General features: G+C 40.5%; 1 protein-coding gene across 1 annotated transcript in view; it reads left to right on the plus strand.

Moving 5' to 3' along the window:
• Window positions 1–10427: 10427 nt before the first annotated feature.
• LOC120800434 (collagen alpha-1(XI) chain-like) overlaps window positions 10428–17425 on the plus strand; it is a 30072-nt gene continuing 23074 nt past the window's right edge. Inside the window, exons 1-6 of the mRNA XM_040146538.1 lie at window positions 10428–10449; window positions 13852–14019; window positions 14211–14302; window positions 14856–14977; window positions 15317–15479; window positions 16505–16627. Coding sequence (XP_040002472.1) covers window positions 10428–10449; window positions 13852–14019; window positions 14211–14302; window positions 14856–14977; window positions 15317–15479; window positions 16505–16627 — 690 coding nt within the window. The remainder of the gene's footprint in view (window positions 10450–13851; window positions 14020–14210; window positions 14303–14855; window positions 14978–15316; window positions 15480–16504; window positions 16628–17425) is intronic.

Genomic DNA, 17425 nt, shown 5'->3' on the forward strand with positions numbered 1-17425 from the left:
TGTGTGTGTGTGTGCGCGCGCGCGCGCGCACGTGTGTCTGTGAGACACTCGCACATGGACACACAATGGGCCAAGCGTTCTTTGTTAATGTTGGATGTTTTGTATTAGGGCCCATAGAGAGAAACTTTCCTCACAGGTTTATATCCAGGCATTGAAACTTACTGCATATGTGCGTACCAACGTTATATTGTGTACGTCGCGGTGCGTGAGCGCGAATACGTGCCCGTGCGTGCACCAGAGAGCGGAGGAGAGAGAGAGAGAGAGAGAGAGACCACATAGTCCCTTAAATCATTCCGACAGTAATGATGCAAATAATCACAGGCGCAGTAATTATGTTTCTGCACGGCCCCACGAGCCTCAGGAGTGTCCGGGGAGGGAGGGGTCACCCAGGGGAGGAGGAAAGGGGAGGGAGGAAGGGAGAGAAAGTTCTCAGTGGGTGAAGGAGGAAAGACCATCCGAGATTAAGGGATTTTATTTTTGCTAGTCTCCCCTCTTCATCTGTCCACCCAGAAGAAAAACAGTAAAGACAGTAAATGGGCCGCTGAAGATCATCCAGCCTATCATCAATTAAATCAGCATATGCGCGCTCCTATTTGCCAGCTGCTGGAGTGCGCGTTAGGACGCACGGGCTCGAGACAGTTCCCAGACTCTCCCAGACGTTCTCGCTTGCGGAGCAGAAGTTCCCGTGACTGCAGGTGTACCGCGCAGCGCAGAGGAGCCACGAGGGAATTATTGGCTGTGGCAGCGATAGCTTCAAATGCCATATGATGGATCGATGGAGCCCAGTTCGCGAGAGATGGCTGCTGTTGCTGCTTGTCGCCGTGTTTCACACCTCGAGGGCAGGTAGGCTGACATATCCAGGACTGTTTTTTTGGTTTATCTTTGTGAAAATTATTGACTCTAAATAGAGTTGACTTATTATATTTTTGTTAGTGTAAAAAGTTGAAGTTTAATTAGTCCATGGTCCCCCCCCCCCCCTCTTTCTCTTCTCCTCTACCTGTGTCACATCAGCTGTCAACACCTGCCCTCCAGGACCTCTTGAGCTGATGAAAGCCAAGTTTAAATGTCATCCATAACCCATCCTTAACATCATTTTAATCCTTTACAGCAAACACACTCATTAGTGCATCTACCCAAATTTTGGTTTGTCGATATAAACTTCATCTGTCAGTTCCTAAAGAAACCCCCCCACACACACACACACACATGCACACGTGCACACACACACACACAAAATGTCTCATTGTCAATTTTCACTTGCAGAAAAATGGGCTTTGGTCTTCATTTTGACAGATGATTTTGTCATGCCAGGTCATGCAGGCCTAAAGCTTATTGAACTGTGCTGCCTCGTTCTGGGCTCCCTGAGCCCACTGCACATTTGCTAGACAGTGGAAAGGCATAGGCCTATATGTCTAGACTTGTTCTGCCATACCTGCTGCATCAGCCTGTGCTCTCATACTGCAGCATGCAGAATATTTAAAAGCCGGGTAATGGGGAACAGACTGAGGCGAATTAAAATGAGCTGTCCTGAACTGTACTGGGGACTCTTGGTTCCATACAGCAGCCCCCGAAGCTGCGCAGGAAACCATATGAGGAGACTTAATGCTTCTGGGGTTTCAGAGCCCGGTGTCATTGATGTTTGTCAAGATAAGTGCATGTGTGCATCAATGTATTTCAGTGGGTAAGTTCTATAAAGGACGTTGATGTCTTGTCTTCTTTAGGGAATTATAAAACTACAGAATACCTTACAGTAGTTCATTGTAGGGTCACTAACTTAATTCAGCTCCACTGAACAATCATGGTGAAATACTAGGAGCTAGAAGTATTGGTCTGCTTGAAACCTGCTTGCACAAGATGGGCCAGACCATAAGCATCAAGACAGATGAGATGAGTCAGGTTATTCTTTGATATTAAATGAACTTTCAAATACACTCTTATGAATTTGTGATACTTTGGTTTTTCAAGACAAGTTTCAAAAAAAGTTTTTGCTTAATATCAAACATACTGTTGAGTTTCAAACATCAGTACTGACCTCAGAAACAGCCATTGACAAAACAGGAACCATTTAGTAGCTCTTCTTGAGCTTTCAGTCACATCACAAGATCTTCATGGGCAGATCTGGTTTGCCAGTTGTCATGGAATTATAGATGTTTAAATTTTCATTTTCTCTGGGCACTTGGAGGACTTCTTGTCCATGTTAGCTAGAAGGAATAGTTCAACATTCTGGGAGTAAATTCCTGGAGTCTTGCCGAATAAGTGTATTTCCCAAAATTATGAAAAATTTTAAAATTGAACTTTAAAGTTGAAAGAACAGTTGACAAAACAATGTCAATTCAATGTGAAATATCCATAGGAAGCTATGAAATAAAGCCTCAGAAGAACTAGAAAATGTGGTTATTTTGTCAGTCCCATATAAGCACTTATAAAAACCCAAACTAACAAACAAAAGGCATGAAAAAAACTCATTAAAGAAACTCATTGCTGAGTCACACATCCTTCATCTTAACTTCATTCCATCCGTTGTTTTCCTCATTTAATGGCTGTTTTATTTGCAACTTAACATCAACTGGCTTTAGGCCAGACTACATCCGCCATTCACTGTGGAAGAGTAGGCGAGCCGGTAACTTGGCAGAGACTTCACCATGTTGCCTCCACCTGCTCTGTCTGAGAAGATGCCTAGAAAGCCACTAAGTATTTATTTTATGTCCCAATAACCTTTTAAGCTGTAACTATCTGCCTTTGTATTGAGGATTAAGAAGAAAACTTGCCTCAATTATAGTTCGTTATCACGAATCAATGATGTATTGAAAATTTTGATTTTTAAAAAGTGTTTCAAAGGTTTTTAGACTCTTTCTCAGTGTTGTTATCCCAACATATATAAAGTAGTAACCTACACATTCTGGGTCAAACCTCACTCTGTCTGTGAAGTTCATTACTGAAGTGACTAATGTGACCTCTGGACCTTTAAGGTCATCTGGGGTCAACCCAAGTCAGGGTGTGAACCCTGTAGCATCCCACACCTGGTGCTCAGAGAACACATTCTTGTAAATAAGAATTTTATTCGTAAATAACCCTCCTGGTACAGAGAAACACAGGTTCACAAAGAGTGAAAACAAGAAAAACCCACATACACACATACACAAACACATAAACCCTCATGAATACTGTTCATCTTCAGCTCCTGGATAAACTCATAACACTTGTTATTAAACTGTCGTCAGTTACATGTCACTCTTGATTTTATGCTTACTGTCAAATGCGGTCACACACCTGGCTGTCAGCGAGTTGTCAGTAGTTGGGTGTGAATTATGATCATAGACACCTGAGCAATGTGGTCAAGTTACGGTCAAGCATGTCGTGGTCTGGCCTTAGGTGTTTCTGTCACCTACCTGACTCACTGTCTGTATGTAACTTGTGTTTTCAGGTACCTATAAGCTGACCTGAGCTATTTATTGCTTTTGAAGTATTCAGAGTATTCAGTGCTCAAAAAAGATTCTAAAATCACCTGGTTGCCAATGTAATGTAGTTAAACCCAAACTGTTCCCTTAACTTTTCATCCTGTGCTACCATCAGGTACAAGCGAATGATATTCACATCAGCTTCAGCGGTGCTTTAGTTGTTTTGTGTTTAGTGCTAGCTAGCAAATGTTAGCATGCTAACATGCTAAACCACGAATGCTTGTTTCAATATTTATAGCCTTTTTCCTCCCACTTTGTTAAGGCGCTTTCCCCTTTGCTGTCCCTTTTTGTCACTGATAACTCCACTGTCAACCTGGGGAGTGTGCAGAAAGTCATGTATCTCAACCATTTTCACCTGCTATAAAAGAGCTTCACCACAAGGGCCTAATATGTGTAGAGGTTCATGAGTTTCCATAGACATAACCCGAACAAACCAGTAGGAGTTGCTTGTGCAATGGAATGTACACGATCCCTCTAACCCAAAAACTATCAGTGTTACTAGTGTCTGACTCGGCTACTATTTTATGTTTATGGAGATAGTGGAAAAAATTTATGAAAATGGGAGTCTTGAGTTGAGGCACAGTGACAGTCCTGTTGAATTGCACAACCAAGGTGGAGGTACCACTACCAGGAATATAACCCCGGTCCTTGTGGTGAGGATCGTTGTCAAGTGCTTAGCATCTGCTTCCTTTTTAGGAAGATTTGTGAAATACCTTGTTTATGAGTGAAATACAGTGTTTATGGTGCACATGTTGGTCCTTTTTACTGTTTTCCAACAAGCTGTATTTACCAACGCAAAAGACAAGCCACAGCCGTCTGAAGTCCCTGTTAATCCTCTCCAAGATGTGTTGGATTCTTTGAACAACTACAAGGGCACAGTGGGGGAAGAATCTGAAATGGAGATTCTCTTGAGAGAGATTAAGGTGAAACAAAGACATGAAAACTTCAAAGTTGAATATTACTAAATCACTGAATGGATCCTTTTTCTTGCAGTTATCAATTCACGTATCAGTGTGATAGTAAATGCATACATGTCGGTCTAGACTGTGTTAGACAAAGAAATGGTGTCTGTTTTTGTCTGTGTGATTAGGAAAGAACACACAAAATCGGCTGTTTATGTTTGATTTCTTGTTTGGTTGTCCTGTAGCAGAGGGGGACAATGCTTCCCTCAGCCTCCTAAACTCCTGTGTGGAGTTGCCTGTTCAAATGATAGATTTGGAAAAGCTTTTTGTGGGGCTATTTGATGAGTTGTTCTTGCAATTGACAGTTTGAACAGAATTGTTTAAATTAGGTTTTTTTTAGGTCAGTCAGAGCAGTATAAGAGAAGCAACAAACTAATGAAATTAAGACAAGAGATTTGAGCTCCAATAGTATTTTCCTATTGGTGCAGTTGGATGCTCTTGTCAGTGTACTGTCACGATTGAGTGGCAACAATGTATTAGTTGAGAATGTGTTCAAATTTTAGGTTACTAAAACTGTTTGGATGGAGAGAGACTGTGTGTGTGCTTTGCTGTGCTGTGTAACAGTTTATGACCTATGAGCACAAACAACCTCCTAATTAGTCTTAATGTAGTTATGATAAGATTAGAGCTACAGCAAACAGTTATTTTCTTTATCTATTAATCTGTGATTATCTTAATTGAAAAATGAATCGTTTGGATTATAATATGTCACAAAATATTGAAAATTGTCCGTCCCAATTTCTCGTCTTGTTTTTGTCCAACCAGCAGCCAGAAATCCCAAGATATTCAATTTACAATCATAGAAGACTAAAAAAAACAGAAAATATTCACATTTGTGAAGCTGGAACCAGAGAATTTTGCCAGTTTCTCTCCGATTAAAAAGATTAATTAATCATCAAAATAGTTACCAATTAATTTTCTATTGCTCAGCTAATCATTTAATTGACTAATAACTGGAACTCTAGACACAACCCTGCTGTGTTTAAATGAATTCATATGGGAAGTAAGTTGTGGAGTAAATTTTGTTAAACGTTAATACTTCTTTAACATGAAAATAATGTCTTTATAATTGACATAACTCTCTTCAAGTCTACATAGAATTCAATAGCAATTTTTTTTGAATGGGAATTTGCTGCGAAAGTTGTGCAGAAAGGGCATGTTTTTTTGTTGTTTATTTTTATGTATTTATTTATTTGACATTTTTGCCTTTTGTATGATAGCTGTAGTAGAGCTGTAGGAGAGATACAGACAGGAATTGTCGAGAGAGAGAGAGAGAGAGGTATGACATACAACAAAGCTCCTCCCACCGGATATTGCGGTTATATGGTTTGTGCCTTAACCATTAGGCTACCGGAGCGCCCTAGAAAGAGCATGCTGGTAAGATGTTGTTTTTTGTTTTTTTTTACTACATGCACGGTGCAGGGAAAAGCAATGGCAGTCTGTTGGTCCCTCAGTCCACCACTTTGGTCCAGACTGAAATATATCAGCAACTATTGGATAGATAGCCATGAAATTTTGTACCAACATTCATTTTCCCCAGAGGTTCTATCTGTAAGGGATTTTAGTGATCGTCCAACTTTTCTTTTAGTGCCACCACAATCATAGTTTATGGTTTTGAATGAAATGTATCAGCAACCACATGGATTGCCATGAAATTTGGTATACATGTCCATGCCCCCTGTAGGTTGATTTGTAATAACTTTGTGATGCCTTAACTTTTCATCTAGTGGCACCATCAGTTCAAAAAAATTCAATTTGTCCAATACTTTGGTTTATGACCAAATTGCTGCAAACTAAAGACATTCCCATCAGCCTCAGCTGCACTGTGCTTAGTGCTAATTAGCAAATGTTGGCATGCTAAGATGCTAAACTAAGATGGTGAACAGGGTAAACATTATACCTGCTAAACATCAGCATGTTCGCATACTGACAATAGCATTCAGCTCAATGCACTGCTGTGTCTAAGTTCAGCCTCACAGAGCTGCTAGCATGGATATAGACTCTTAGACTTGTTTTAACACATTAGAGACTCTAGAGTTAGTGCCATTTATCAAACCATTTTTTCTATATTGTGCCCTGCTAAAATTAGTCAGATTTGTCCTAGTCTTCAGCAAATACAGTTGACTCTGGTGTGTAATGTCTTTTTTCAGCCTTCCCCTGTCCCAGTCAGAAAGCTGTCTCAATTTTTTTAGGGCAGAAAACAAGACCCACCAGTGAGAATGATTGGAGCCAGGTTTAACACTGTCTGTGTAAATAAGAGACTGAACTGACTTGAAGATGTACAAAAGCTGTTAAATCAAAGATGATCAGTTAGCTAGTTGTCCATGAAATAGTTCAACTTGACCAATACCTGGGTGTTTTTTCAACTTACAATGCAATGACAGCAACTGACCAGCAATTGGCAGCAAAAAAAAAAAATCAGGTAGAGGAGCAGCAGTAGTAATTTGATGTATGAAGCAAGTCATTTCATTGGACTGCTCTTTAGTATGAACTGGTGTGTAATTAGGTCTTTGGTTATATCTTTGGTTGTTTCTACAAGGAAACCAAAGAACCATTTGACATGGTCAGAAACAAGTGTTTTATTGCTGGTGGTGGACATAACAAACAGGACATTAACTTTTCTTAACCAGCCGCAAAACACACCAGATCTTACATACACACACACACACACACACACACACACGGTAACTGTTGTAATTGGGACTACAAGAATGAAAATTCATAAGAGCAGCATTTTTCCAGTATGTGATTTAGCTATCTGAGTTTGCAATCTATATAAAGCACGACTTTTATTTGCAGAACAAGCACTGCACTGTATGTGATAACTTTGACTTTACACAGGGAGTCAAGTGTTGCTCTCTAATTTCTCTGATCAAGTAAAGGCACAATTTGCACGCAGTAACTTCCAGTACTGTATATCTATCAATCCTCTTATATATATTGTTGTCTTGTTTTATCAATCATATCTTGGTGTAAAAATGTTGCTTGTAGTATGTCATGCACACCACAAAAATGCTCAAAAAAGCACATAAATGCAATGTCGATGGTCATCATTCATAGCATTTTATCATACGCTTTGCACTCTGGCATAGTAGGTCTGTGCGCCATAAATTTTTCTTAGGTTCAAAAATAGGCTCACTCTTTGTTCTCCAAAATCAAAGTCTCTTTATGATGCAATATCCAACAATAACAGAGCACAGAGCCACATAAAGCAATGTGTAGCTGTCCGAGATGTGCTGGAGCCCTGTGACTGACAAATATTGATGCAGTCTTTGATCTGTGTTTGAGAGGAAGAGGGACTTTGGTGGGAAGAATGTATGTGAAACCCTTCGTTGTTCATTTGGATCGAAAGGAGAGAAGATTACGACTGAGATGTTGGGACTAGAGATGAGCTGTGATTTCAACACGAGTGCCACAGATTCCTAGAAGGAGATAAGAAGCATATGTCTGTCTGTCTGCAGGCTTCTTATTCCCACTTTTCTGTAGCTGACATTAAGGATTCATTTAAGTAAATGCATGTGTGTGTGCTGTATGCACAGATTTGTGTGTGTGTGTGTGTGTGTGTGTGTGTGTGTGTGTGTGTGTGTGTGTGTGTGTGTGTGTGTGTGTGTGTGTGTGTGTGTGTGTGTGTGTGTGTGTGCGTGCGTGCGTGCGCGTGTGTGCGCGTGCGTGCGTGCGTGCGTGCGTGCGTGCGTGCGTGTGTGTGTCAGACAGCAGGAGAGACTATCCAGTGTGGTTCTTTGATCGCAACCAGCTGAACTAGGAGGAAAGAAAACATATGGTCCCTCCATCCTGTTCTTCTTGTCTTTCTATGTCCCTCTAGTCTCTTCTCTTCTCTGGTTTTCATCTCCCTCTTTTTACCATTCATCTGGTTTAGTTTCTGAGGAGAGCCATTTCAGATGTTTGAGAGGGACGTTTGAGAAGAGCAACAGAAAGAGAGAGTGAGCAGGAGAAAGAGCAAAAGAGGTAGAGGATTGTAATGACAGGCTTCCTGGGGCAAATCACCTGTGGGGGATTTGAACCCCTGTGTGGTGTCGTTTTTTTGTTTTGTTTTGTGTGTGTGTGTGTGTGTGTGTGTGTGTGTGTGTGTGTGTGTGATTGAGTGCATGTATGTGTATTTTGGTGCAGTGGTGTAGGATGCTGAACTAAACATTACTTCTTGTTTGCAAAAATGGCATGTTGTTGCATTCTTTGCCATTACTGAGATAATGACAGACTAATCACAAACAGACATACAAACACACATGTACACAAAAAAGCCCTCATCCAGTCTTCAGTCATACGCATATATACACACACACACACACACACACACACACACACACACACACACACACACACACACACACACACACACACACACACACACACACACACACACACAAACAGACACACATCTGTTTTCCAGAAGATCCATGATCTTTTCAATATGGCGTTGGTTAAGTTGTCTGTCTCTGTGTGTCAGTGTGGTGTTTGTGTCTGTGAATCTGCATCAGTGCTCCACACACTTTTGTGTCCTGTATATATATATATATATATATGTGGAACCTTAACAAAAGATGGATCCCTGATGAAAGACAGTGGCCTCCAAATAGACTTCACTGCTTCATTTGGTTATAGATCTGTTTAGTTCAGCACTTGCACTGTCCAGTCATCCATAGTTAGGGATCCAGACATTATTTACTGGATCAGGTCATTATAGAATTTAGTGTTTTTGGTATCAGTTGCATACCTTGCATAAAAGTTTTTTTCATTTCTTTATTGTTTTAAGGGATTTTTTTGTCATCAGTTGGATTATAAAAACTGGTTGCCTTGCCAGTACGATTAGGTTCACTGACCTGCTGATCTAAAATTTGGGGACTGTTTTTAAAAAAAAAAAAAAGTCTAAACTGTTTATCCAGTATGAATGTAAACACCTTCATAGGTCCTTAAAGCTTTAGATTTATCACAAGTTGGGTTTATTTTTACAGCTTTGCCCATCGTTTCTATCAGTTATGATAACATTGGATTACCAAAGTAATTGCTGAAATTTCAAAACATGGTGGCATCGCACCAGCAAAGTCCGATGGGGAAAGAAACACAATCAGACAAGTTATGACAAGCCAATAGTCTAGCCTGATTATCTTATCTGCTTTATTTGAAGGTAAAACTGAAAGTGAGTGCTCCTGAAATATCCGTAATAATCCTCAATGTGAAAGGTGAACCAGGAAGCCTGGAAGTAAACTGTGATGGATGTTTACAATGGACAGTTTGGGTCACATATTCCAGATCCGTTAAGAACCTGTCTGTTAAATGTCACTGCATTCCCGTATCTCAGCAAAGATAAAAAAAAATCTGTCCACCTATGTGTGCTAGTGTTATAGTTGAGGAGTTCACTCATGTCGTGGATCTTTTTGTTCAAACTACAGTCGTTCTGCTTTATGCTGAGGCTTACATTTGACATACTCTGCATGTGTGTGCATGTTGATCGCGGTGCCCCTCACACCGAAGTTTAGAGCCTCAGGATAACAGCAGGAACTGATGGAGACCAAAACACCCATGTGTGTATGTACAACACAGAATATGTACTGTCTGTGTGTGTGCGTATATATAGTGCATATAGATTTTCCATGTCTCGTCTTGTCCTCTGCTGCATTCAGGTGTCAGTGCCGCTGAACATCTCTTGGTATGTATGTAATGGAACCCCTCTTCTTGTACACACTTCTGTGTCAGGAGCAATGTTCCCTTAAGTCTAACCATGTCTCTAACATGTGAACAAGAGGAGCTACCTTGCAGCCTATTTATGGCTTTATGTAAAGCACGTTAGCAGCTTCTTATGTTAACATTTGACCAGAGAAATTAAACCACTATACAGAGCCCCCCTGATGGTCATTATAGTAGAAAAAAAATATATCGTGGAAATCTTTGCACACAGATTACTAAACTGAATGCACAGATAAATAAATCGCTAAATTAATAAAGAGTTGGATGAGAAGATTGATACCACTCTGATATCCATATGCTAAACATGGCGCTACAACCAGGAGAGGGTAAGATAAGCATAAGTGTAAAAAGAACTATTTGTGGTTTTCCTGGGGGGCTTACATTTGAGGGACTATTTTTCTTGGTCAGGTGCAGTGACTGCCTGCCAACAGGGGCAAACTCCAGGACTGAAACAAACAAGATATATAACATGTTAATTATTGAGCTTTAGAGACGCAAGTAGTCATATTAGTCATATTATATTAGTCATATTTTGTTACATTTGGACAGAGCCAGGTTATCTGTTTCTCCCTCTTTCTAGTCTTTGTGGTAAGCGAAGCCAAGTATCTGCTGGGTGTAGCTTCAAATTTTAAGGAACAGATACAAGAGTTGCGTCAGTCTCCTCATATAACTCTCGGTAAGAGAGAAATAAGCGTAACCCCAAAATGTCAAACAATTCTTTTGAGCAGGTAATACTGAACTACATGACTTAAAAACTTGTTTTGACTGAATTATAATTCCCCACTTTTATTCTGAAGGCCAGATGCTTATTCTGGTGTTGCTCCAAAATTTTCCCTAAAGAGAATTCAATACTTTATTACCATCTGATCTTGGTTGATACAATTTGGTGAGCTCACATAAAAACAAACTTTTACCTGTGAACAAGATCGTCGTATTGTAGGACTGTTGTGTTGCATTGCATTACATTGTACGGGTGTTTCTATTTTTCTGGTCACTCAGAGTATGTTTCGTGTAGTGCAAGACATCATCAGCTTTGAAGCTGCACAGAGCAATCACTGCACAAATCACTGACAACAAGTAATTACCTGAATGTCAACTTTTTACAGATGTTTTCTCAGTCCAAAAAGCCATCAAAAACTAGTACTCAGGAGATTTTTTAGATTTGGACATTTTAATAGCACAATATTAGCTGTATCAGTCAATAACATGATGGCAAGCTCATGAAAGACAGAATTACAAGCCAACATTACCAGCAGGCAGACAGATGCACAAACAATTTAACAAACTGAGAAAATGGGGAACAGATACATCTGTTGCTCAGACTCAGACCTTACACCAACCTCGTGTGTGAGCGAGAGAGAGAGAGAGAGAGACTGCGTGTGTGTGTGTGTGTGTGTGTGTGTGTGTGTGTGTGTGTGTGTGTGTGTGTGTGTGTGTGTGTGTGTGTGCGCGCTGAAAGGTGCGAGGCAGATGGAGGATTTATGTAAGCCTCAGAAATACGTGTGAAAAGGAGCCACACCAGTAGAGGCATGCCCTCCTCTCCTCTACCATCTATTATTTTTTCTATTTTCCCTCTTTACCCCCTTCTCACTTTCAATATGTTGCACATTTCTCTCCTGTCTCTTCCCCCCAGTTTTATCTCTTACATCCCATGTTTTTTTGCTTAGTCCATCTCACAGAGCTCTGTGACCATTGCGTCCACAGTCCTCAGAAAAAGTGTGTATGTGGAAGAAATCTTCGTGCATGGTGCATATGTTAAGAATTTCTGCCTGAACTACAACCGTGGCTTCATCTGTAGAATTCTAAATGTCCTTTTTACTTTTTGTGTAACCTTGTGTGTGTGTCTGTGTGTGTTTTGTTGGGCTGAATCATTGTCAGCACATTCATCCTTTATTGTCCTCTGGTATTATTCCTCGTTGTGTGATGAAAACTGTTGCTTGTGTCAGTGCCAAGAATGGCATCATCATGTGATTACACCAAGCTTCTGCGTAAAGTATGTGTCCTAGAAAGAGAGAGAGAAAGACACACACAGCGCATGGTCTTACTGATAAAGTATTTCATTAGTTTGTTTACACAAAGTGTATAGGGCCAACATCACCCACATGCGTCAGATGTAAAATCGCACAACGACAACCAGTTGTGGACATTTACAGAAGGTTGTCAGTTTGTGCATTTAAACCATTTCTAAGGAAAATCCTTTTTTGATGTTCAACAGCTGGGCAATTACTTTGTTTGCCTTGTAGTGCTCAGCAGGAATGCAAAGTGGGTTTATCCGAGCTTGTTTGCTGAAAACAGAGAAGGTGAGAAAACATGAGAAGGTTTTGAGTCAGAAAACAAGCTAAAAGTGGCTAAAAAATCTATGTGGAATGTTAATATTAACAATAGTGATTCGTGCATCTTTTAAAAACAAGACACCAAAAACATAGTTTTGGTCAACAGTTTTGGCACAGCTCACCAATTAACTCTCAATGGGGACATGGACCTTATCCTGTGGTAACAAGTGGCTACAATACACTGTGAGGTGACCTGATATACAGATAATGTGCCAAATCAGGTTTAATCAACTAATCAAAATGATTTCCATGAATCTCTCTCTCATCTGGAGGGAGTCACTCATGGTCTCATGTCTTGGCTAGTGCAGCCATATTCAGATTTTATCAGATGAAGTACAAGCAAAATATACAATGCAGCTATACCAGAACAATGACATGTGGCAGGAATACAGTACAACAAAGATAGAACCGTCTTCACAAAGGCACCTAACATCTGCCTTATCCAAATGTAATAACAAAATTAATTTACCACATGGACGGACGGATGGTTTAAATAATACTTGGCTAGTGCTTTTCCCTATTACTAGAATCTTTACACCTACATTCAAACAAAATGTGATACTCATTGACAGTTGTTAATAGAAAGGTTACAGGGCCTATGATCCTATCCAAGCCTTTATATTTTCTCCATACTCTCACCCAGGCGTCTTCCCTGTGTGGTATCCCTTAGTTAAAGAAAAAGACATTTTAAAAAAAGTCATAAAAAGCTTTTCCAGCAGCCAAGCCCAAAATTATGAATCCCTCCAGATCCTTCCCTACTTTTTATCAATTGTCTCAGTCCAACGATGTCTCTAAAGAGCAACTTAAAACATACTTTTACTCGTTGGCTTTTAACTGCTGTTTGCGGTGGGACAGGGAATGTGTTGAGTGAGTGCATCTTTCTTTGTTTTGGTTCATGACAAAGGGTCACTGCGTCTGGTGCTCTACTGAGGCAGTGCATTGCAAACTCTCTTTCAGACTAAAGTGGCAGCTGAGTGACAGCAGCAGGAAATGAAGGAGGATGTAGTTGTCACATACTCAGATGGTTGGGAACAAGCACAGATACTCCCTTTAATATTTATTTATTTATTTTTGACTATTTTATTTATTTTTGTTGCTGCAGCTTAGGTTTGACCATGTTGAAAATCTGCCACTTGCCACTGGAGGCAGAATAAATCACTGCACTTGCCAATGTGTGATTGTGGAGAGACCTGTGCAGGTTAATTTTGGGCGATAAAAAGGGCAAAAAACTTTCCTTTTTTTCTTTCAGCAGCTTAAACCTTGAATGAAATGCTGTGTCGATACCCTCACAAATAAAGGTGCTGGCTAGGTGAACGCCTTGATGAACAGCCTCAAATTCGCTCATCATCAAACCCACCCATCGTCTCAGTCATGGTGTTTCTTGTCTTTTTGCAGCCAATCCCATTGATGTCCTGAAGGTGCTGGAGCTGTCAGAGGACATGGAGGGTGTGTCGTTGGAGGCAGGTCTGTGCTCCAGCAGGAGGGGCAGAGAAGAGACAGACCTCTCCTTTAAAATTGACAAGAAGATTCAACTGAGTGCACCCACCAAGCAACTCTTCCCTGGTAAGTTTTAATGTAGAGGGTTTGTTTGATACAGAAGTTAACTAAGTGTGGGTATGGATGTACAGTATTTGGTCATTGAGAGTATGTGTCCTAATGCGTTTGTGTGTGCGTGTGTGTGTGTGTGTGTGTGTGTGTGTGTGTGTGTGTGTGTGTGTGTGTGTGTGTGTGTGTGTGTGTGTGTGCGCCACCAGATTCACCATTCCCTACAAATTTCTCAGTGATGACAACAGTTAGAGCTGTGAAAGGCTCACAGGTCTTTCTCCTTTCCCTGTATGACTCGCAGGTACGTATCATACACACTACATCAGGATGCTGAGACCAAACTTTCGCTTAGCTTACATCATGCTGAATGTTTATTTAACAACTTCAACAACTAACCACTGCTTTCTACCACTCGGCACGTTCTCTCGTTTGACTGCGTCCTCCATAAATTTTGTTATGGAAAAGGGAACCTCGTCTTCAAATCACATAATTCTGCAAAAGTATCCACCATTATAACTGGCTAAACTGACCTTGAGCAAAAGAAATTGAATCTCTGCCAGCCAGGCACTCTGCAGGAGGCATTCCTACTGGGATCAGCATCACAGGTTGTCCACAGAATAAGAATATGTTTTGCCAATTTTGCTAAATTTGATTTGATTTGCCAGAAACTGGTTAAAAAATATAATTTTGGTGAACCTTCATACAAAAACTATGTAAATAACAGTAACCAAGATGGTTAATCTAAATGGGATATGGCCAAATATAAAGAACCTGAGTACAGTAACTAAAACTGTTGATTCCTTTTCCCATCATCCCTCTTTCCTTCCATCCTCTGTGTTTTCTGCGTCTGTCAGGGCACACAGCAACTGGGTGTAGAGGTCGGCCGTTCTCCTGTCTTCCTGTATGAGGACCATGAAGGTCAGCCACCTCCTGAACTTTACCCCACATTTAGGAAGATCAACCTGGCTGATGGCAAGTGGGTAGCTACACGCACACAGGCACCCATACACACATACACACATACACACACTCTTGTTTTTTCCTTGCATAACAGTTATTGAGATCATCTAAAAGCATGCAGAGCCATAATAAAAAGAGAAAAGAATATTAATGTTAGTACAAAAACAACATGCACGGACACTATAATACTACGTCATCAGCTGCTATTGAAATCATGCAGCACATGCTACAAAATTTCCCTTATATGGCTGCTGCAGGATTCTAAAAACAGACATAACACACTTTCTCAAAAAGGAACAGTTGTATTTAAAAAAAAAAAAAAAAAGAATTCTTCTTCTCTCTTCTTTCCTGTCAGGTGGCACAGAGTAGCCTACAGCGTGGAGGGCCAGTCTGTGACTCTCTACCTGGACTGTGTCAAGCTGGACACCCTGGACCTGCTCAGAGGTCAAGACCCCCACGTCAGCACGGAGGGAGTTACCGTGTTTGGAACTCGCCTGCTAGACGACTACGTGTTTGAAGTAGGAATATGAGGGTGTGCTTTTGTATCTGTGTGTTTCTCAGGATGTTAATGTAATATGACATGCAGGTAAAGAGTAAAGTGAATGGAGTTGAAACTGTTTCACAGTTGCACATATTAAAGGGAAGAACCAGGTTCATCACTTCACACACAATAAGTTCCTTGTGTGTGGTGAAGAATTGTTGCTGCTTTTTTGATTGATCCATCAAATTGTGACAAATGGATAAACATAAAAGGCTTTTCTTTCTACACTGCCCTCCAGTGGTTGTATCAGTGTACTGCACTTTTATCTAAACGTTGAGTGCCAGAACTCTGCAACAGAATTGCAAAGTTTTAAAAGGTAAGCTCAGATAAAAAAAACAATTAAGTAGGTCCCTTTTAATATAAATGTTTATTTTTTAAGCTCATCAGTAGTTTTGCAAAACTTAACAAAACCCTGCTCAAAATCACAAAATCCTGCAAATTATTCACAATAAACACTGGAAAAATCCTCCCCAAATCTGCAACTGTGTAAAATCATTGTAGACTTCCCCTCAGCAGAGTGAGGTCATTTTGACAATTTTCAAGTGTGAACTCTGACCTTTGTTTTCAGTGCAATGTCAGGTGGTCCACCTGGTTAACTGAACAACTCCCAGCCCGTGTTTGGCTCGGAATCCCTTCTATGCCTGTGGATGTGTGTGTGCATGTGTGAAGCAGAGCGACAGAGAGAAAGAGTTTGGATCTGTCTGTCGACTTAATGTCCTGGCGCCACTTGAGAGTGAAGCTCGGGAGATGATTAACTGCACAGCAACAATAAAAACAGCCTGTAATGTAACTTTGATCTGATTGAATGAACACATTCAGTCAAAGATTAACAAATGGCAGATACATGGATATGACATGTATCTGACATGTATTGCACAGCGAGGACCAGTGATGACATGCATTATGTGATGTGACTCTTCATGTGCATTACTGATGCTCATACGGTTGCACTAATACCAATACCAATGTGTTTGTGTGTGATATTGTGTCGTTGTGTCGCAGGGAGACATCCAACAGCTGCTGATCGTCGATGACCCCAGAGCAGCCAAGACGTACTGTCGGGACTACATCCCAGACTGTGACGCACCTTTGCCCTATGACAGCATATTAATAGAGGCTGAGGAGGTAAGTTCCCTTCCGGCAGCTAATCGGAGAAGGCAGAGAGAGACTTGAACCACAGGTCAGCTTGAAGAAATGAACAGGAATTGGTCAGAAATCAAATCAGCCACGTGGGATACATTCTTTCACTCTACCTGGCCCATTCCTAACATAACACACACTGGGAGGCAATTCAGGTGATGTATGTTGTAAATCCAGACTGATGCTTAAAAAGTAAAGGAGCCCCCAAGGTTTCATTTGTAAGAGGAAAACTATTACAGGTATTTATGGACAGTTTAGAGGGCAGATATGACAAAAAGATGACTGGTTTAATTATTTTCAGTCATATATTTACACTAAGGATGCCTCTGGGTAACATAAATTCAAAGATTACAGTGGGCTGTGAAGAAAAATCCACTGCATGGAGAGTTAGCCAGATATTTAGCTTAACACTATTTGGCTTCCAGTATACTGTAAATACAGTATGTGCATGTGCAGATTGTATCTTTATCTGTATTTTTCTCACAAATACAAACAAACACACACATAAATATCTTATCACTGGTTGCATTTAAAAAAGCATCGCTCCAACACCTTCAGATGTTTATTTCCTTGCATTTGATTTGAAACTTCCATCTTAAAATGAAGTTATAAAACATTAAAAGCTACTAGTGCCCACTGAGCTCTCGCCCCCTCTCTTCATAGTAAAATACACTACATAGTTTTGTGATCCAGCATACCATGCCAGGTTCTGTGTGCAAGTATCCCACACTCCTGGGAAAAGTTTCAAATCCTCTTCCACTGCTGCTGTTTGATTTATCGTCT

Source organism: Xiphias gladius, chromosome 15, assembly GCF_016859285.1.
Source record: "Xiphias gladius isolate SHS-SW01 ecotype Sanya breed wild chromosome 15, ASM1685928v1, whole genome shotgun sequence".
NCBI lineage: Eukaryota > Metazoa > Chordata > Actinopteri > Istiophoriformes > Xiphiidae > Xiphias > Xiphias gladius.